The sequence below is a fragment of the Rhinolophus sinicus genome, linkage group LG16, assembly GCF_036562045.2.
Source record: "Rhinolophus sinicus isolate RSC01 linkage group LG16, ASM3656204v1, whole genome shotgun sequence".
NCBI lineage: Eukaryota > Metazoa > Chordata > Mammalia > Chiroptera > Rhinolophidae > Rhinolophus > Rhinolophus sinicus.
Genome location: NC_133765.1, coordinates 35,148,905 through 35,169,189, shown reverse-complemented (window position 1 = coordinate 35,169,189; position 20,285 = coordinate 35,148,905). Strand labels below are relative to the sequence as shown.

Genomic DNA, 20,285 nt, shown 5'->3' with positions numbered 1-20,285 from the left:
TACAGCTGATGCCTACGTGAGAAACCAGTCTAGTGCATCAGAAGCGGACAATTACAGCAGCTCAAATGTATGCTTACTGTATGCCAGGCATCATAAGGGCTCAACATGCCTTAACTTTCATCGTCACAAGCACCAGATGACCCCCATTATACAAAATGAAGAAACTGTCCCCTAGGAAGACATTCACTGAAACAAACTGGTGTGTGACCCTTTTGTAAAATAAAACAGAAATCCCAACCTCTTTTCTACGTCTGTCTTGTAAAAAACAGATACACAGGTGGCCTTGCCTGGCAATAAATATTTAATTTTTGTTTCATTTTTATGATGACAAATAATTTTCAAGTTTATTTCCTTTTTTTTTTTTTTTTAAATACAAAGCTAAACCACAAACAGGTACAAGACATTTTATCTCACATTGACACTCCTTCGGATCCTCCTCCAATTCGCTGACCACTGACCAGGCAAGTGTGGGATGGGGGGGGAAGACTTTCTTAGGTAGCACCGTCGTGAGGCTGGGGGGGGTGTGGGCTGGGGGCTGGGGGGGCATCAAGGTTGAGGACAGGCTCTCACACCTGTCTCCATTCACATTTACCTGGGGCCAGGGGGCCGGGAGACTCCAGGTCACGGCACCAGAGCCCTGGCCCCTTGGACTGCAGGTTAACAAGAGTGAGATTCAGGCCCCTTGCGGGCGGGAGAAACTACCTATCCTCCTGCCATCAGTCAAGGTGAAAGCTTTACCCTTAGCCTTGATCCCTGGGCGCTGGACCTGCCCGCTCCCCTGCGGTGGGGGTCTGCACTTCAGGGCTTGGAGGCTCACCCTTTTTCGGTTCATGGCTGCACAGTCTGCATGTTTGCAGGAAGGGCAGACACCAGGTGGTCTGACAAACAAAAAGCCTGACAGCAGGTCTGGAACTTTCAACCCAGCAGAATCGGGTCAGGAGGGAGTGAGGGTGAGGATGTGGGGGATCGGATAAGTAATTTCTGGTCCCACTACAAAACTTTATTTTTGATTAGAATAGAATACCATCTCAAATCTCTTCTACAAAAAAAAACCAAAAAAAAAAAACTAAAACCAAAAAAAAAAAAAAAGGAAAAATCGCAGCCACTTCACTCACTTTAAGACCTATGTACATGTAAGTTGTTTTCTGTGGTTTTTACGTGGGTTTTTTTTTTTGTCTTTTTTGTCTTTTTTTGATTTTTATTATTTTTGTAAAATAAATTCAGTGTTCACATTTCTATAAAGAATTACCCCAGTTCCAGGAAGCCCTGCTCCGGCAGGGCGAGCTAAGCATTGCCTTTCCCTGCCCACATCTCCTCTGATTATCCACCCTGATGCTTCCAGGTGCGCAGAAAAGCAGCAGCCTGTGGAAGAGGAAAGCGAGGCCCGGCCCGTGCTCATGGGCCACCGGGTCAGTAAGCTTTCGAGAAAGCAGAGGGGAAGACTAACTAACTGTGAAAGCTTTTAAAAAAATAGTCATACACTTCCATGTGCGCCTGTGGCGACGTCAGGAAAACAAGAGCTTGGGAACATCCCATCCAGGCCGGCTGCACTCGGACAGGACATGGGGGTGGAGGGTGGGGCGGGAAGAGTCCTGGCTCTTCAGCTGGACGCAGGTGCGGCGCCCAGCTTCCTAGTTCAGGTTCGACTCTTTCCTCTTAAACCTGTGCCGAGTCTCATGCACGGGAAGCACAAACGTTCGACTTGTATGCAAAAAAGGTACAAAAACAACTAGAATATAAAAGTTTTGGTAATATAAGGCCATCTGTTCAAGTCCACCTTGGAAACCTGTAACAGATATTTAAATACTACAGTGAAAAGGCATCTTAATATACTTTTTAAAAACATCTGAAGGAATCTGCTAAGATTAAGTGTGTAAAAAAAAAAATCAATTCCCTTTGAGGGCGCTTTGTCCATTGAAGAAGGTGGAGGAGGGGCAGGCGTTTAATGCTTCAGCCAGGGGTAGGCCTCGATGGAAGCCCTGCTTCGGTCCCCATAGTCGTACAGGAGCTCCTCCCCGGCCTCGATGTCGCGGGAGGCGATGAGGATGAGGTGCGGCACGCCGTCGATGTCGTGCAGTTTGGTTTGGCAGTTCCCACATTTACTGTGATTGATGAGTCTTCCCAGGCGATTTGTCTCTCTCGTTGCATCCACGCTGGGGGTGGGGGGGGAGGGCGACAGAGGGTTATTAAATTGATAAAGAGGCTTTTGAACCCAGTCAGAATCACACTCGCTCTCACCTCTGGTGGGGTGTCGATTAATGGCTGCATTTTTGGGAAAGCAATTCGACTCACAAAAATGTCTTTTAAGAGCCAAGAGAGGCAGCGGGTGGGGTGTCTGAGGTAGGGGGTGAGAGAGGCTTTGTGGGGCCCGAGAGGCACCTGTGGAGTTCTGCACAATAAATAAATGAACAAACGCCAACCATCCCAGCTATGCGTGGGGCGGGGGCAAAGCGTGAATGGGAACTTCCTGTTCCTTCCGTTCAATTTTGCTGGGAACCTAAACCTGCCCTGTACAATAAAGTCTACTAAAAAAACCCCAAAAAACAAAAACAATCCACGACACTGGCCATACGGAGAAAGGCGCAGTGACTTCCAGAGCTGCTCTGGCCAAATTCCCCGACCGGGAGAGGCCCAGTGAGGCTCGAAGCAGTGACCAGTCTGCTTGTGCTCCTCGCCTGATGAGATGGCACCCAGAAGGGCTCCAATCCCAAATATTAAAAATGTAAAGGGGGGTGGGGAAGGGGAGCTGCTTGACAGCTTTGAAAAATGACAGTAAGAACTAAATAGGAAGCCGGAGCAACAGGGAGAACCAGGGGCTCCCTGCGCCCCTGGCCCTGTGGCCTGTCCCTCTCTGCCGCTCACAGCAGTAGTGGACTTACCAGTAGGTTTTGCTCAGGTACTGAAAATAGTACATGTAGCAGCCGGTGGAGGGGTCTTGTGCATACAGAGCCTCCCGCTTCTTGGCGTCCGTGATCTCAATGAGGTCTCCGTGGTATTCCACCACAAACTCGCCCCGCGAGAACTGCTTAGTGGCGATCACGCCCCTGCCCTTGCCATCGATGAGGTCAATCTGTTGGGAGGTGATGAGAAAGAGGGTTGGTTCACACCGGCCGCCTTCCAGGGTGCCTGGGGCTTGCAGCACTTAACAGCTTTCCTGAGGCATGCCTTAGAATTCTCTCATTTTACGTGTATGGTTCAATGGGTGTGAAATGTATACAGCTGTACAACTGTCATCAGGATCTGTCACCCCCAACAAGTTCCCTTGTGCCCATTGGCATTATTACATTGGATCCTCATAAGAGATCTGATAAGTGCGTATTGCCCCATTTTACAGATGACAGAACAGAGGCTCAGAGAGCAGAGCTATGTCCAAGGTCACATGCCTGGGCAGTGGTGTAGCAGATTCAGTGCCATTCCCCAGGAAAACAGAGTTTAGGAAAAAACGTATATTTCTCCTTTTAAAAGTTTTCCCAGGCATCATGCTAAATGAAAGAGGCCAGACACAACAGGCTACCTATTGTATGATTCCGTTTGTAGGAAATGCCCAGAACAGGCAAATCCATGGAGACAGAAAGAAGACTGGTGGTTGGTTGCTAGGGGCTGGGGTGGAGGGAGTGGGGAGTGACTGCTGATGGGGGTGGGGTTTCCATTTGGGAGGAGGAAAACATTCTGGAACCAGACAGGGATGATGGTTGTACAACATTGTGAAGGCACTTAATGCCACTTATTTGTACACTGTAAAATCGTGTATTTTATGTTGTATGTGTTTTCCACAATTGAAAGTTTTGCCAGCATAACGTTTCACATACAGTCCTTCAGGAGACGTTGCCTTAACAATGGTTTTAGCATTTGGCCCCTAGGCAGCTAGCAGTCCGACTGGCCAGACCATTGAGGGGTCACCGCAGCACGAAGCGCTCTGACCTCGCTGCCTCGGCCTCCGCTGTGGGGCTGCTGCCCTTACCTTCATGCCTTCTTCCTTCCCGCTCTCGATCAATTCGTCTATTCTTTTCCTTTCTTCAGACTGAGAAGTGAAAACAAGAAGCACATCAGCATTCTCTCCCAGGCCATTCTGGACCCGCCTGGGGCACACCACAAGGTCACCCACAGTTGGCCTCCATGACATGGGTCCCCAAGGATGCCTGAGCCCCCAAACCTCCTGTCCTTTTCTCACTGCCCATCTGTTGTGGACAATTTGCCACCTGGGGTTCAAATGGACCAGGAGGGACACAGTGGTGCCCCAAGGTTGTGGCTATGTTGTGGCCCATGCTGTGTTTTAAAAAAATATGAAAATCACTGCCATCGACTATCAGGTCTCTGACTTCATGCAAAACCGACTGGGGCTGACTGGAGGCCGCACCATTAGACGGAGCACAAGGGCCTCTCACCCCAGAGCCAACACCGCCCTGGAGGGAAGCTGGAGAGGAGCAGACGCTCTCGCCTGTCCCTCAGGACCCCCTCCTGGTACTCCATCCCTGACCCTGGTGCCACTGTGGTAGGTGCACAGGGACCCGAAGGAAGCTATACAAAGACAGACCAGAAGCCCTGACCCAGCGAACTGGACAGCACACGTGGGAGCCGTGCGAACAGCAGAGCCCTCCACCTACAGCTGAGCTCAGACCCTTCTGCACAGAGGCCCCACGCAGGACACTGCTTCAGCCAGCAGCACCGGCCTGCAGCCCGCGTCACTCTGTCCACACGTGTTTATGGAACATCTGCAATATGTACTAGGGACGCAGTGGTGAGTAAGACCCGGTCTCTGCAACCTTAGAGGGATTTACGAGTGCTACGACAGACCCCACCAGACACTCGCAAACCCAACCCACTCCTCTCCATCCCCACCGCTGCCCTGCAGCCAAGCCATGCCTGTGCTGGCCGACACCTGCGGCCACCGCCTCGAGGGGCTCCTGGCCTCCACTCTGACCCCCACCCTCACTCTGCCCTCCACACAGCATCCAGAGGCATCTTTTAAAAATGTACATGAGATCATGTCATTTTCCTGCTTAACGCCTTCCAGGAAGTTGACCTGACAGTAATGTATCAGTGTTGGTTCCCTCGTGTGACAAAATGCAGCAGGGCACCCTAAGACGTTAAAGATGGTGAAAACTGGGGAAGGGTCTGTGGGAATACTGCATTGTGTTTCTCTGTAAATCTAAAATTATTCCAAGACAAACAGTTTATTTAAAGGAAAACAAAAGCCTTTCAGTAGCTTCCCACTGCTACTGGGATAAAATCCATTTCCGATGGCCTGTGAGGTTCTGCCTCTCTAGCCTCATCTGCTCCCACACTGGCTGGCTCTCAGGAGGCCAGGCTGTTCCAGCCTCAGGGCCTTTGCACTTACTGTTCCCCCTGCCTAGAGTACCCTTCCCCCAATCCATTTGCCGGGCTTTCCTCCTCCCTTCCTTCCAGTCTCGGCTCAAAAGGCACCTTCCTCAGAGAACTTTCCCTGATGACCCTGGCTAAAATAGCCTTAGCCTAGTCACACCATCAAATGACTAAGTTTTATTCAATTAATTTCAAAGTGCTATCCGAAATGATCTTGCTTTTTGGTTGTCTTCTTTTTTAAAAATGTTAAGTCATGCTGCTTGCATGAATATAAGTTTCCTAAGTACAGGGCCCTGGTCTTATTTCCTATAGAATCTCTTGGGCTTAGAACAGCGCCTGGCACATAGTAAGCCCTCAAAACAACAACAACAATCACACACACACACACACACACACCCACCCCACATTGAGTAATTCATTAATGATAACACGCAGGGACGAGTGAGAAGTACAGTGAGCTACATTAACGGTAGTAATCGTAGGAAAACTGGGGCAGGCGATGGGGGGGGCGGGTTCCTCCTGTGAGTGGAGGACACGGATGGCACAGAGAAGATGAGCTGAGGAAAGCTGGGACCGGCTAGATGCCCTGAAAGCAGAGCCATAGAGACTGAGTTTCATTTTGGAGGCTCGGGGGCTTGGGGCACGCAAACAACCAGCTGGACGCTTCCTAGAGAGAACTCTGGCAGCGGCCAACAGGGTCCTAGAGGCAGACTGAGCTGAGTGGGGTACACAGGGTCTGGAGGAGGGCGGTTCAGGGCATCTCTCCAAGGCCCAGTTCCCACCCTCCTGCCCTGGACCCAGACCCTGGACCCTGGAACCAGTCTGGCTACTCTGGCTTCAAACTCGATGACATGTCTGCCAGGCTTTTAATTTCAGTTTCATCCCTGGCTCCCCACACCCCTCTTATGCCCCGCCCACCTGGGCCCGGTATCTGCTGCCCAGAGGGCAGGCAGGTCAGGACTGACCTCACCCCTTAGATGAGGCCACGCTACCCTGCCCTTGAGCTTTACCTGTGCCATCAAGAGAAGACACCGCCTGGCCCAGTGTTCACTCAGCAGTGCCAACACAAACATGAGGGGCACAGCAGGGCTCCTTGCCCAGTGACAGAGCGGCTTTCTTGTGCCACAGCGGGCTTTGGTGAAGCAAGCAAATGTCTGTCCCCTTCCCCTCATCTGCTGCGAGACTCAGCAGACCTGCCTCATGGCCCATTGCAGCCTTCACTCCCCTACACAGAAAAGCCCTTATTTTTCTATTCAAAAGGCCAACTCTGCTGCCCCCATCCTGCAGCCCGAGGCCCGCCCTGTGTGGGCATGCTGCGGCTGGGAGGTGTCTGCTTCTGCGGCCTGGCACCGCCTCGGCCGCTGCAGTGCTGTCTTACAGTGACCTAGCACAGCCTCCCACTGCAGGCAAACATTTTATAACAGCTCCTGCTTGGCCGGAAGACATTGCCTTGCTAAGGAAGTAAAGCCAAAGCTCCTCTCATGGGCGAAAAAGGGACCCCTTATTACTATTATTTTTAATGAAGCCTCATCAATTCAAAGAAAAAAAAGAGCAAGAGAGAGAGAATACTAAATTACCAGATCTGTCTCTATAGATTTAACATAAAAATGGCTGAAGGACTATGTGTGCAGCCAAGAGCCCCACACCTCCCTGTGGGGGCGGCAATCCTGAGCACTGCTCCCCTGCTTTGAGGTTGCTTTGGGGGTGAGAGGGCAGAGGGGCTGCTGAGAGGCCCCTGAGTGGAGGCTGGAAGGGCTGCAGGGCCAGACCACACCCCAGGTTTCCTTCACAGAAAGGCAATAACCACACCTCACTGCATTAAATGTTGACTGATGGCTGCAGAGCTCAGCACTCTGCAAACAGTGGGCGGAGCCTTCCTGCCTATTTTTCACATGTGCCCAGGGACCACAGCTGGGTGGGAAGAGCAGAGAGGAGCCCCCGGAAGTCAGCCTACTGTGTGCCAGGCACAGTTCCACGTGTGCTATGTGCATTGAGGCATTTAATCCTCCCAACAACCCAAGATACTCATAATCCCATTTTGCAGAGAGGGCAGCCGAGGTCCAGAGTGGTCAAGTCGCTGGCCCAAGGTCATACAACCAGGAAGTGGCTCCCAAGCCACAGCTCTGTATCACCGAGACACAACGCGGGAACTTCTGGACAGCCGACAGACCCACCTCTGAAAGAACACGCGGCCTTCCCCACAGTCCCAGGCTCCCATGGCCCTGCCAACAAGCCTGGAAAAGCTGCCTTCAGCGTAACACCTGACTTTCCCTGCCACGCGCTCCAGGTTACGAGGCTCCTTCCCAGAGGCATCTTAACCAAGCCGTACGGTGACCTTGGGCATTATGATGATCTCCACGAGACCAAGGAGACTATCGAGGCCAGAGAGGCAAAGACTCGCCCCAAGACTGACACACAAGGCTCAGGTCGTGCATACCAAGCACTACCCATTGGGCCACCTGCCCCTCCAAGAGCTGGAACTAAAACCACGTGACCCTACCTGCAGTTCAGCTTTGCTCTTCCTGGAACTCCTTCGCACAGGGTAGAAATCGGTGAGTTTGCGATTCTGTTGCGTTTTTCCTTGAGCTCTGGGTGGGGAGGGAAGAGGAGAAAACAAGTATTAGCACTGAAATCACACTCGCACCCAGGAAGCATACAACTCCTTAGGGGGCGGCTCCTTGGAAATGATGTCACTTAAACACTAGTGTCCACTGCGGCCTGTGGTCACGGGGCCTCAGGGGGAGAGCGTCAGAGACAGGCTGCCGACTCTCGTTGGGAGGGGAGTGGTTCTCGAGAGTCTGCACCCATGCCAGCCTGAGATGCTGGCAGCTAATGGTGTCACTGCTGGTGACTCAAGGCGTCTGAGCCTTAGTGAGAGAAGGTGGCCCGCTTAGCCCTAACCAGCCTCCCTGGGGTCACAAAACCCGAACTGCTCTGCGTGCCGAGATTCCAAGAGGCACTTACTTTTTCCGAGGGGGCTGTTTGCCCTTGACGGGCTTTTTCACGGCCTGCTTGGCAATGGCTGCATTGGGAGAATCACAAGACGAGGTCGGAGTTTTTGGAGGTTCTGAGGCTTCAGATTTTTGGTTTGGAAAAGGTGCCAGGGGGCCTCTCCTGACGTCTTTGATCTTCAGTTCCTCAGGCGTCATGGTGCTTCGTATTGCATTCCCAGTGTTTCTTTTCTCTGGAGGCAGAGGGTACAAAAAGACAGAGGTTTATTCCAGACGCTCTGTCTCCCAATTTCTAGACCGTCGTCAGCTGTGTCCTAAGACAGGCTTGGAGAGGAGAGAGGATCACGAGGGTGTTAGCAGCAGTGCCCTCAGCCTAGCAAGCCCGGTGCCCGCCAGCAGCTCTTGTGGGGGAAGCATCTGGCCTTCCTTTTTGACCCAGACACTGGGCAGAGCTTTTGGCCTTCTGTGGTCGTTCTTTTTTTTTCCCAGCTTCATTGAGCTCTAATTGACAAAACAGCAAGATATTTAAAGTGTACCTAATGATGATTTGATACGTGTATACACTGTGAAAGGATTCCTCCCGCCTGGTTAATGAACACAGCGGTCCCCTGCATCAGAGACCTTGAAGCAGAAGCATCACAGAGAACAATACTGGCACGAGCGTTCGGTCAGTAGCTTTCAGGAATTGGGCTGCAGACCCCAGGAAAAAAGCTCAATTCCTAAAGAGTGGGCCAGCGGTGATGGACAGGCATAGGTAGTAACCCTAACCTCTGCCCCAGGAACAGGGCCACCGCCCGGCGTTCACAGAGGTTCTCAGCACGGTGCCTGGACGTTGGTCAGTACGGTATGAGGGACCTCGAAATGATTTGTTACTCAACACAGTTGTGGAACGCTGGTGTTGAGCTAGTCACTTTTTTTAAAAAAATGATTTACTTTTAAAAAATAAGTAAATAATACATTGCTGGTGGGAATGTAAAATGGTGCAGTCACTTTGGAAAAGAGTCTGGCAATTCTTCAAAAAGTTAAGCATAGAGTTACCATATGACCCAGCAATTCTACTCCTAGGCTTCTATTAAAAGAATTAAAAACATATGTCTACATAAAAACCTGTATATGAATGTAGCAGCTTATTCCGAATAGCCAAAAAGTGGAAACAACCCAGATGTCCATCAATTGATGGATGGCTAAATAAAATGTGGAATATTATTTAGTCACAGAAAGGAATGAAGTACTAACACATGCTACAACATGAATGAATCTCGAAAATACGATGCTGAAAGAGGCCAAACACAATTGTTTGATTCCATTTATAGGAAATGTCCAGAATAGGCAAATCCATAGAGACAGAAAGTAGATTAGTGGTTGCCTGGGGCTGCAGGAAAGGAGGAATGCGGAGTGACTGCTAATGGGGACGGGGTTTCTCTTAGGGGTGAGGAAATGTCCTGGAATTAGACACTGGTGATGGTTGCATCCATCTGTGAATATACTAAAAACCAGTGAATTGCACACTTTAAAATGGTAAACTTTATGATACGTAAATTATATCTCAATAAACAAAAGAGAAAAAAAATAAAGACATTAAAACCCATCCAGGGCATGGGGGTAGCCAGATGGCTCAGTTGGTTAGAACTCGAGCTCTGAACAACAGGGTTGCTGGTTCGATTCCCACATGGGCCAGTGAGCTGCGCCCTCCACAACTAGACTGAAGGACAACGATTTGGAGCTGATGGGCCCTGGAGAAATGCACTGTTCTCAATATTCCCCAATAAAACTAAAACAAATAAAATAAAACAAAAACAAACAAACAAACCCATCCAGGGCGTTCTCACTCCCTTACAAGCCTCCTTGAGCGGAACCAGAGGGAGAGAAGGCCGGCGGTCGTGCATATCCTAGGAGTGTGTGGAGCTCGTGAACATCAGCTGACACACCAGTCTGCTCCAAGGCAGAAAAAGGTGGCGAATCAAGGACAAGAGCCTGCCCTTGGGGTCTCCTCCAAAGTGTATCTGTCCCAAAATTCTCATCATTGCCATTTAGTAACACTACAAGCCAAACAAGCTAGCTTGTGCCTCGTGTCATTTAGAACCATTTACATTCCACCCCAATCCGGAAGGGATGTGAGACTGGCTGACCACCATGTAGAGGACACCCCTCCCCCGGCGTGGCAGGTGTTATCCTAAGTGCTGCCAATCAGGGAGGACCAGGCCGGGATACTCACAGTCCAGCAAAGGAAGGGCTGATGGTATGGACATTTCACAGCCCTTTTGCACCCATGCTTTAAGTGACCTTAGTTAAAGCATGCGTGCGATGTAGGACTCCTCTCTTTCCCACTTTACAGACAGGAGAAGTGAGGCTCAAAAAAGAGGAGCAACCTGCCCAAGCTTCCTCCATGTAAATGGCAGAGTGAGGGTTAGAACCTAAGTAATTTGAAGACCGACACAAGAGCATTGCCCTGTACACTGGGGAGAATCAAGCCGGGGCTGGCTCCTGCCCCTGGGTTCTGGGCTTGCCCGCCCGTTCTCAGATCTGGCCCCAGAGGCTGGGCTAACCCATCGCTTATGGCATTCTCTGTTAATGAATACAAGGCTTCCTTGTATGGAGCTGCTGGTGGCCAGTTCTGCTTCTTTAGGACAAGTTTTATTAGAAGGGAGCATGGTGAATGAGGAGAGCTCACACTCCCCACTGTAGCTTGAAAAAGGAATATTTGGATTAGAGCAAGATTTCTAGGAGGTTTCAGCTTGCTTTGCAGGGCCAGATATTATTTTCACTAACCATGTATTTTCTTGTTCGATATTTTAACTCCAAATCTCACTGCGGATTATGCTGCTTTAGAGAGTAGTTCTGAACACTTGAGTGGAAAGAAACTTTAGAAATGAGGTCAAGGCGAGCTCATAAAAGGGAAGGAAGTCAGTTCCTGGCATTCACACAACACAGTTAGGACTGCAAGCGCCTGGTCTGTATAACCTAGGCTCATAATTTCTGCACTTCTGGCACCTGTGAGCCTCTTTAACTGCAAATCAGGTGCATTATTTTTGCAACTTGGCAAGACAACCAAGCTTGAAGGACATGCCAACTATTGTGAAAGCAGGAAAACCTGTTAGACCAACAGGGCACACGCCCTGGGACAGGCCACTCTTCCCCCCCATGTCTGTTTCTCAGCAGCAAGACAGAACAGGGCTCCTTCCGAACTTCGGTGTGGAAAAGCTGGATAAAAACTTAATGTGTGTGCATAATTATGGAGGGGAGAGGCGTCTGCCTCCCTAGCGGCTGTGGTCAGAACAGGGCTATTTCAGAGACTTACCTTCCCGTTTCCTGTAGATTCCGGCTAATGGCTTCCCCTGGCATTTGACTTCGTGATGTGCAACTGAGTTCTCTTCCTGAAGGGGGGAACGTATTCCAGAGCATTTGTTCGGGCTCATGTAGGTATAGATCTTTGATTGCCCGGTAAACACGTTCTCCTAAAACGACAAATGCATATTCTGAAAGAGGCTTGAAGAAGAAGATGATCCCATAGCATTTCACAAAACCAATGTCATCATCTCTCAAAAAAAGCAGGACGTCCAGGGGGTGCCAGCCCCAGTAGAGCAGTGGAAGGTTCTGAATCTCGCAGGTCCAAGTCAGATGTTTCCTGAACACATGTGGTCTCTAACTCTGGTCACTAAGGGGACATCTGGCCAGCAGGAGAACCAGCTGTACACAAAGGTCTATATAAGAAGACAACCTACCAGTAGCAGGGAGGTCAGAATGACCCAGGGTAAACAAATGCAGAATTTGAAGGACTGGCCTTTGTGCAGGAACTTAACGCCCCTGGCAGGAGCTGGAGGGACTCTAGCACAGAAACAGGCCGCAGGGAACCTGATGAACCACTTCTAGGTCCTGAGTCAGCTGGCAGGACTTGTCATTACTGCCTGAGCCTTCTGTGTGCCCAAGCCTGGCCCCTTTCAAACCAATGCAGCCCAGCAGCCTCTCGGGACTGCAGACTGGACTGCGGTTGGGGGAAATCTCTCTCCGGGTGGGGCGGGGAGTGGAGAGCTAATGAAAGCAGGGCCCAATGCCAGCACATTTCGGGTGGTCACTCAATTGCAAACGGCATGTTGGCGTTAACAGGAGGGTGGGCAGGCTGGTGGGGCGGTCAGGGTCACTGCTGGTGTCTCTGGGTGTGGGACCGCTGCTCTGAGTAAGCACAGACAAGAGGGCTTCCCCGGAAACACTGCGAGGGCCCTTCTGCCTGTTGAGCTATTAAACACCAAGTCAGGGAGACCAGTGACCGCTCTGAGGGACCCGGGCAGGCCCCGCACACCCTGGGAAGGCAGCCACCGCCGTGGTAGCCAGGTCTCGGGGTGTGGAAATGCCATAAAGGCACAAACTTTTCCGAGGTCACACATCGCCAGGGTCATGGCGGAGCAAGTGTGGACGCCACTCCCAGGCAGGCAGCAGAAAAGGAAACTGCCAGGCCGGGCGCCCCGCCCGCATCCCTGCCCCAGGGCGGCGCGGGGGGCCTCGGGGCGAGCCCACGTGCTCGCGGCGCGGGGCCGGCGGGGCGCGCCGGGTGAGTGCGGGGAGGGTGCCTGCTTACCCCGTCGGTGCGGGGCCTCCCCGGGCCCCTCCGCTCCACCATCTCCGGGCCCGGGGCCGTCGCTGCCACCGCCGCCGCCGCCGCCGCCGCCTCCACCGCGCGGGGCTTGGACATCTTCCTGCCTGGAGAGGGGGACCCGGGGAAGCGGGGGAGGGGGCGCTCAGGGCGCGGCGGGGCGGGGAGCGGGGCCGCCCGGGCCGGGCGCCGCAGCGGCGCTTCCCACCGCAGCCATGTTCCGAGGGCCCGGTGGCGATGGGTCGCCCGCGCCGCCGGGAGGCAGGGGCCGGCCTGCCGGGCCGGGCCGCGGCCCGCGTCGCCCTCCCACCGCCCGGCCCGGCCGGGCCCCGCGCGCCGCCCGTCCCCGCGCGGCCGGGCCCGACACACCCACCTGCAGCCCCGCCAGGCCCATGGCGGCGCGCCCCGCGCCCTCGCCGCCGCCGCCGCGGCCCGGCCACCACCTCTGCCGCTGCCGCTGCTGCTGCTGCTGCCGCCGCCACCAGCGCCGCCGCGGCGCCCCGGGGAAGGGCCGGCGGCGCCCCACGGCGCCCCCTTCCCCCATGGCCTGCGAGGCAGCGCCCGGCACTCGCGCGCCGCGGCAGCCACGGCCGGCCCGGGACCGAGGACGCAGGGGAGGAGGCGCTGGCGGCGCGTCCTCCGCGGCCCGCCCGCTCACCGCCGCCGCCCACCGTCCGGCTCCCGGCTTGCGGGGGGGGCGGGGGGGATGGCAGGGGCGGTGCTGCGAGGCTCCTCCGGAGGGAGGGAGGCTGGGCGGGCCGCGCCGCCGCGACGAATCCCGACTCGGGCGCGCCCCCTCGCGCGCGTCCTCAGCCACTCGCCGAGGAAGGGGTGGGAAACATGATAATGACAGCCCGGGCTGTCCGCCCGCCAGGCTCCTTCCTTCTCTCGCTGGCTCACGGATATTTTGGGAGACCCGTCTGTGCCAGGCGCAATGAGTAGCGGTGTGCCCGAGCCTCTGCTCACGGAGCGTTTTTATGGGCATTTAATCCTCCCCACTCCCCACAGCCCATGGGGGGTGGGGGTGGGGGCAGGTCCGCTGGCAATCCTGTTTAAAATGAGGCAACTGAAGCTCAAGGGAGGTGAAGGGGCTTGCCCAAGACCACAGAACTAGAAAGTGATAAACCCAGGTGGCCTGCGCTTGACCGGTACAGGCCTTGGGGAAGTAGAGCTAGGGTTATAATGGGAAGTTTGCTGGGTGCTTCTCTTGCGTACGTCATCTCATTCAACCTCACAACACCCCTAGGAAGGTAGACATTATTATTATCTCTTCTCCACAGATGAGCAAACTGAGGCTCAGAGAAGTGAGGTGGTTGGCTAAGTTCTCAGAACTAGAAACGGATTCCCAGGCAACTGACCCCCGAGTCTACACTCCCAGCCACTATGCTTTTCCGCCAATTACAGATGAGGAAATTATAGTTGGGAGGAGCAAATGGTGTTGCAGAAACGTTTAGCAAGTCACCAGCGGCTCCTATCCCACCCCCATGAGAAAATGTCCCAGGTAAGCAGGGGTTCCAGGCGCTCTGGTGTTTTGTCTGGCATCGTTCACTGCCCTGTGTCACTGCACTGTAGCCATTAGGGTTTGAGGGCTCAAGGCCAAAAAGGAGCTGTATTTGTGCAAAGTCAGATGCAAACAAGACACCTCAGGGCATCTGGGCCCTGCTGCTCGGGTCATGGCCTGGGAGCAAGGATCGGGTTTCTCTCCCCGCATCAGTCCCAGACGCGCTTTGTGTTCAAGTCACTTTCTCAGTCTAGGCCTCAGCGTCCTCATGGGTAAAAACCATGAACCTTGAATTCCGTAATCTACCCAGGGCATGTTCCAACACCCCAGATAAACAAATGGCTATCACTTTAAGTAGCTGCCTGCCCTTCGGACGGATAAGACTCAGTAGGATTAAATGGCAGGACACTGCTGAGGACGAAGCCTCCCAAATCAGCTCAGCTTTAGCATCCTTCATTCAGGGCACCCCTCGCAACTCTGCCACTCCCAACCACGAACTCTGCCCACTGGAATACCAAGAGGCTATGCCTAGCGTGAAAGAGGATTCTAAAGTGACACTCGGACACCCCGGTGAAGCCATTTGAAACAGTGTCTGCAGGGCAGAGAAGGTTGGCAGTTTGTTGCCAAACTCTCATGGGAATCATGGTTTGGGAGCAGGAAGCAGCTGCTCAGATCATCTTATCGACTTCACATACTATTTTAACCCCTGCCCCCCACACATGTACTCATGGCCATAGCATTCTCTATTTTAGTCAAGTGCAGAGGATACATTAAAATCCAAGTCTAGTACCCACTCCCACTCCTCTCAACGCTGCAGCTCTAGTATCCAGAAGATGTAACACAAATCGTTCAGTATAAGTTTCAAAACAGTCTTCCCTTTCTCTGTACAGGAGGTGTTCATATATATATATAATAAATACACCCATTAGCAGAAATAAACTCAGTGTTGCCCAGGATCTCACAGAAATAGAATTAAACAGCAAACTACTAATAGTTAACCCTTACTGAATGTTTACTATGTGGTAGGCCCTGCAATAATACACTATTAAATTTAACCATCCCAACCGTTTATGGAAAGGTACTATTCCTATTTTACAGACATACAAATTGAAGCTCAGGGGATATAAACCACTTGCCTAAAGGTTACACGACTAAGATACTGATGGAGCCAGGATCTGAACCCAATTCTGCTATATATAAGGGTACTTTACCATAAAGAATGTATATCGCTTGCCTTGAACTCAGACAGGTCTTAATTTTCTCTGTGGGTTGGGTTATGAAGCTCTTTAGCTTGAAGTTCACTATACCTCATTGCTTAATCAGAATCTGGGTAAGTCTTGTCCCAAAAGACCCTAAAGGGATGCTGGGAGAATTAATGATGCAATTGGGTACAGGGCCTGAAAACAAAAGGGCTCGATAAATATTTGCTAAATGAATCCTTATTTTATTCATTATAACTGCCGTAGGGAGAACACTACATTAAGGCAAATTGCTACTAAAATGTAATGCCTTGGAATTCTGAGAAAAATTCTAAGACCTCAATTTATTATTTTAAAAATAATAATTCTACTCAACTGTCATGCTCAAATTTATGCCTGAAGGAGACAGCATCTGGAAATGACCAGCAGTTGCAAATTTCTTTGCTGCATAACGAGGGTCCTACTGTCCTGAGAGGAAACTAAGTGCGCAAAGAAGGACTTCGGGCACGGACACTGCCTCCCGCGGCTGTACTATCCCACCCAAGCCGTCTCCGATGGGCATGAGTCCTGACCAGCTACGGGACGAAGGGCCCCGGGGAGATGCCAGGGGACCCGTCTCACCCCAAGGTGGGCCAACGGGGCCCGGTCTCTGCCCAGGCGGCGCAGAGCTGACTCGGCGTGTGGAGGGAAGGCAGGCGCCTGCCGCGGTGTCCACTCCGACGCGCTCCCCATGGATGTGGGTTACCGATCTACGCCCTCGCCTCGAGGTCACCTCCTTTCCCAACCAGAGAGCCCGAAGCGGGCGAAGCCTCATCCTCCCCACTCCTTGCATCAATAACAACCATTCCCCGGAGGTGCCGTGCGCTTTAGTTTCCAAAGAGCTTTGACATATGGATCCTCTGGAGAGGCAGGCCAGCTGGTGCGCACACTACGGGAGTGGAAACCGAGGCAAGGGAGTGGGAGGGGCTTCTGGGGGATTTGGGAGCGGGGAGGGTGCGGGGCGGGGAAGGTTCCGCAGCATCCCCCACCCCTGTCCCCGCGCTCAGTCGGAGCAGCCAGCAGGAGGGCGCCTCCTCGCCGCCGCTCCCGCCACCCCAATCCTCTTTTCAGCGTGACCCAACACCCCAGCCACCCAGGCGCTGGCCACCTGGGCAAATACCTCTAGCCATGGCCCTGGTCTGTCACCGCCTAGGATCTCCCGGGAAACGCAGCTTTCGAAAAAAGTTGCAACGACTGTAGCCAACTGCTCCACAGAGCTCCGGCTGCTGCCCTGATTGGCGCCGCAGCCCGCCTCTCCCCAGGCCGCAGGCCATGATAGGCGAACTCGGGAGGGAAAACCCGCCCTTCTCCCCGCCTCCCAGGTGGGGGCGGGGCGAGTGGCCACACTTTCAGCAGACGCTTTCGGGACAGGTCCCCGCGGAGGAGGTGAGAGGGGGGTTTAAATTTTACCGTTTCCCTGCGCTGATTGGTTGCGGTGGAAGGACACCCGCACTGCCATTGGTAGGCCCCGAACTCCGCCCCCTCCCGGTACTGAAGCTCCGCCTCAGGTGGTTTAGTCTGGCGGCTGGAGTCCCCGGCTCAGAGTGGACCAGTTTTGGGACTTCCGGTTTTTCTCCAATTTGATGGGAACCCAAGCTTTGACCTTCGACCTCCCCTTACGACCTGGGATTTCCTGCAGTTTGGCATCTCCAGCACCTTGACCCTCCATCAGTTTAATCCATTCACTCCTCGGTTTGAAAGGTTTATTGAAAGAATCTGTTATTCCAGTATTCAAAACCGGCTGACATAGTGCCTACCATCTGAGTCACTGGGTAAACCTCCCAGAACTTCTGAGATCCTAAGCCCAACATACCCACCCACTTTACAGATGGGGAAACAGAGAACCAGAGGGAACAGGCAACTTACTTGCTGTCCACGGTCACCCAGCAATTTAATTGCAGGGCCTGGGTCAGTTTGTTGTGGGGTTTTTTTTCCCCTATTCTGCCATCTTGGAAATACCTGGGTCAGTCTTTTGACTGTTAGTCCACTAGATGATTACCTTAACCCCAGGGAAACAGCCCTGCAGTGTTCCCCACCCAGGGGAGCTGCCATCAGTATGGTCTGTCGGATGTACTGGATATTCTTTGCTTTAAACGCAAGGAAGGTGTCCTGTTACAGCTCTTCCCTGGGGGCCCCTCCTGGGGATGTAGGCAGATGTCACTCATTCATTCTCTCTCTTTGGTCCCCAAAAAGGTTTTGGAGACCCCACTATTGGCCAAGGACCCTGCTACTGCAACAGAAAAGTACAAAAGCAAAATAAGGTAATGTACATAGAAGCACTGGGAAAAGTGCAACTTACTATGGCCGTGACATATCATTTCAGCTCTTTGGCCCTCAACTTCTCCAGCTGTCAAATGATTTTGGAGTTGGGCTGAGATCTCCTCCAAGGTTCCTTCCAGCTTTTAGAGAAAGATCTGCTTTCTCTAAAATTCATGAATTCAACATTTGTTGAGCTGCACGTATATACCTGGCATTATCTGATCCCCCAAGGGTAATACAGTGCCAAGTGAGACACATCCTTCCCTATATTTTTAAGGGAAGAAACAAGTAAGAAACCACTGTTTGAAAGATAACATAAAATAGTGATTAATGCTATGAGTAAAACAAAAATGGGAAATTTTACAGAGCATGAGTGGGGAGAACGTTGCTTCTTTAGATGGGTGAAGTCAGAGAAACTCATTGAGTTGGTGGTTTTAAGTTAAACCCTAAATATGTGTAACATCCATGGGAAAAGGTACTATAGGTAGAGGGCATAGCAAGTGCAAATGCCTGGAGATGGAAATGAGCGTGAGTGCTTGGGAAAGAAAAAACAAAACTGAATGTAACTGGAATTGAGTATACGATTTGGAGAGTGGAGGGGTTAGGCTGGAAAGTTAGACAGGGGCTAGATCACGTAGGCCCTCATAGGCTATGCTGCTCTCTCTGCTCCAAATCTACTTTTCTCTGCCCTGCTCTGTGGTATCGGGCTCCTTCGTCAGCTACTGTTAGGTTGTGTCAAGAAGAGAGGATACAGGGAGACTGGAAGGCAGGGATGAGGGACTGGCTCATGCTTGTTTGCTTGTTATTTCTATCAGGGTCTCCTAAGTAACGCCATTTTGCTCTCGCAGGACACTTGGTTCAGCGTCCAGGTTCTATCCACACTCCCAGAACCAGCCTCCATGTGCTGTCTCAGAAGGACCAGCTGCAGCCCCTCCTCAGGGATCTGAGGCCTAGCTTTGCAGGGTCCCCTCCCTTAAGCTGTTGAAATGCCAGTACTGATGTGATCGTGACCCTTTCTCAGAATCATAAGAACCAGCTCTCCCAGGCTCCTCTGATTCTTCTAGTTCTGATAATCCCAACTTGTTCTTTGTTATTTTCTCAGTATTGCCTTTTTGCTTTGTCAGTCCTTCGCCACCTGTTTGATGAATTTCCTGTTTTAAATTGTTTTCCTGACAGGACCCTGACTGACACAAAGGCCACAGTAAGGATTTAAGACTTTTATTCCAAGTCTAATGGGAAGCCACTACCTGGTGTGAAGCAAAGGACATATTGGTAGATCTGAAAGGTAATTCGTTGCAAATAGTTACATAAATTACAATAATCTGGAGACTTGGAATTGTGACATGTTTCTGGAATGTCTGTTTAATGATTCCCATTTTCCTAAGATGGCCACATCACGTGGATGAAATGACACCAGTGCTAAAAGAAAGGTGACTTTCCTTACTCTAGCGTTATCTTTGTTTGTATTTGCTGTAGGTTTTTGCTGTTGTTAAATATTTCACATCATCATCTGTTCTTGTAAGGTTCTACCAAATGCAACATGTGTATCCTAAAGTTCTACAGTCAGTGGCCACCACAATCTATTAACTGCATCCTATTCTTTAAGTTTTATACATATTTGCCCCATTATATGAATGTTAGTATGGAGATACACACACACACACACACACACACACACACGGGGCGGGGGGAGGTGCCAAAAACATGTATACACATTTTAAGAGATATTATCTATGCTCAAGCAGTAGTTCACTATACTCATAAGTATCTGGACACTTAAGATAACTTTGAGCACCTCTTATAATTGCAGAAGTCAAACGTGACTTGTATTCATCTTTTGTTATCAGTATATATTGAGTATTACAATTAATTGTTTTTTCCTTTCTTAAAATGTCTATACATTTTTTTGGCACCCTTTGTATGTATGTATGTGTGTGTGTATCTATACATATATATACACATATATATGCATATATATATATATATATATATATATATATACCCAATATATGTAATATATTTGGAACTCAAATATGTGAGAGTAAAAAAATACTCTCTACCTCATAGGCTTGTTATAATTAAATGAGAGAATCAATATAAAGCATATGAAGATACAGGAATTTGAAATGGTAGCCATTTAGCAATAAATAAAGTTACAAACTTGCATCTCAGTGAATTGCTGTGATTTGGAGTTGTTAATACTTCCCATTCTTTTCTTTGGTGTCCTCAGAGGGAGACCAAAATTTGTCTATTAAGTAGCTTTTCAACAGAGGTTTCTATGGTCAGGCTCCTTGTTATTGAAAGTGGAAGAATGAACACAAGAATGGTACCTAGAGTGTAAAATTTGGCATCAGATGATACAGAGCCAGTGGTTATTTGCTTGCTGAGCCTTTTTCTCATCTGTTAAATGGGTGTAGCTTATTTTC

General features: G+C 51.2%; 1 protein-coding gene and 1 long non-coding RNA gene across 5 annotated transcripts; one reads left to right on the top strand and one right to left on the bottom strand.

Moving 5' to 3' along the window:
* Positions 1-305: 305 nt before the first annotated feature.
* On the bottom strand, positions 306-16,874 carry KMT5A (lysine methyltransferase 5A). 4 transcript variants are annotated; one of them, XR_012492742.1, is made up of 8 exons: positions 13,235-13,974; positions 12,847-12,964; positions 11,572-11,728; positions 8,287-8,506; positions 7,823-7,910; positions 3,962-4,021; positions 2,880-3,070; positions 306-2,153 (listed from the first exon to the last, which is right to left on the bottom strand). XR_012492742.1 is itself a non-coding variant. In XM_074321690.1 (8 exons), exons 1-8 carry the CDS (start codon positions 16,728-16,730, stop codon positions 1,943-1,945), a joined length of 1,059 nt encoding a protein of 352 aa, XP_074177791.1. In that variant the 5' UTR covers positions 16,731-16,874; the 3' UTR covers positions 306-1,942. The 4 variants fall into 4 exon arrangements, 3 of the variants coding, with proteins under 3 accessions (XP_074177791.1, XP_074177793.1, XP_074177790.1); XM_074321690.1 differs by lacking the exon at positions 13,235-13,974 and adding an exon at positions 16,721-16,874 and having other exon boundaries at positions 12,847-12,968; XM_074321692.1 differs by having other exon boundaries at positions 12,847-12,968; positions 13,235-13,562.
* LOC141569244 (uncharacterized) lies at positions 16,376-19,519 on the top strand. The gene is made up of 3 exons (XR_012492743.1): positions 16,376-16,480; positions 17,794-17,861; positions 19,036-19,519. It is a non-coding gene; the product is annotated as an uncharacterized LOC141569244 (long non-coding RNA).
* The last annotated feature ends 766 nt before the right edge of the window (positions 19,520-20,285 follow it).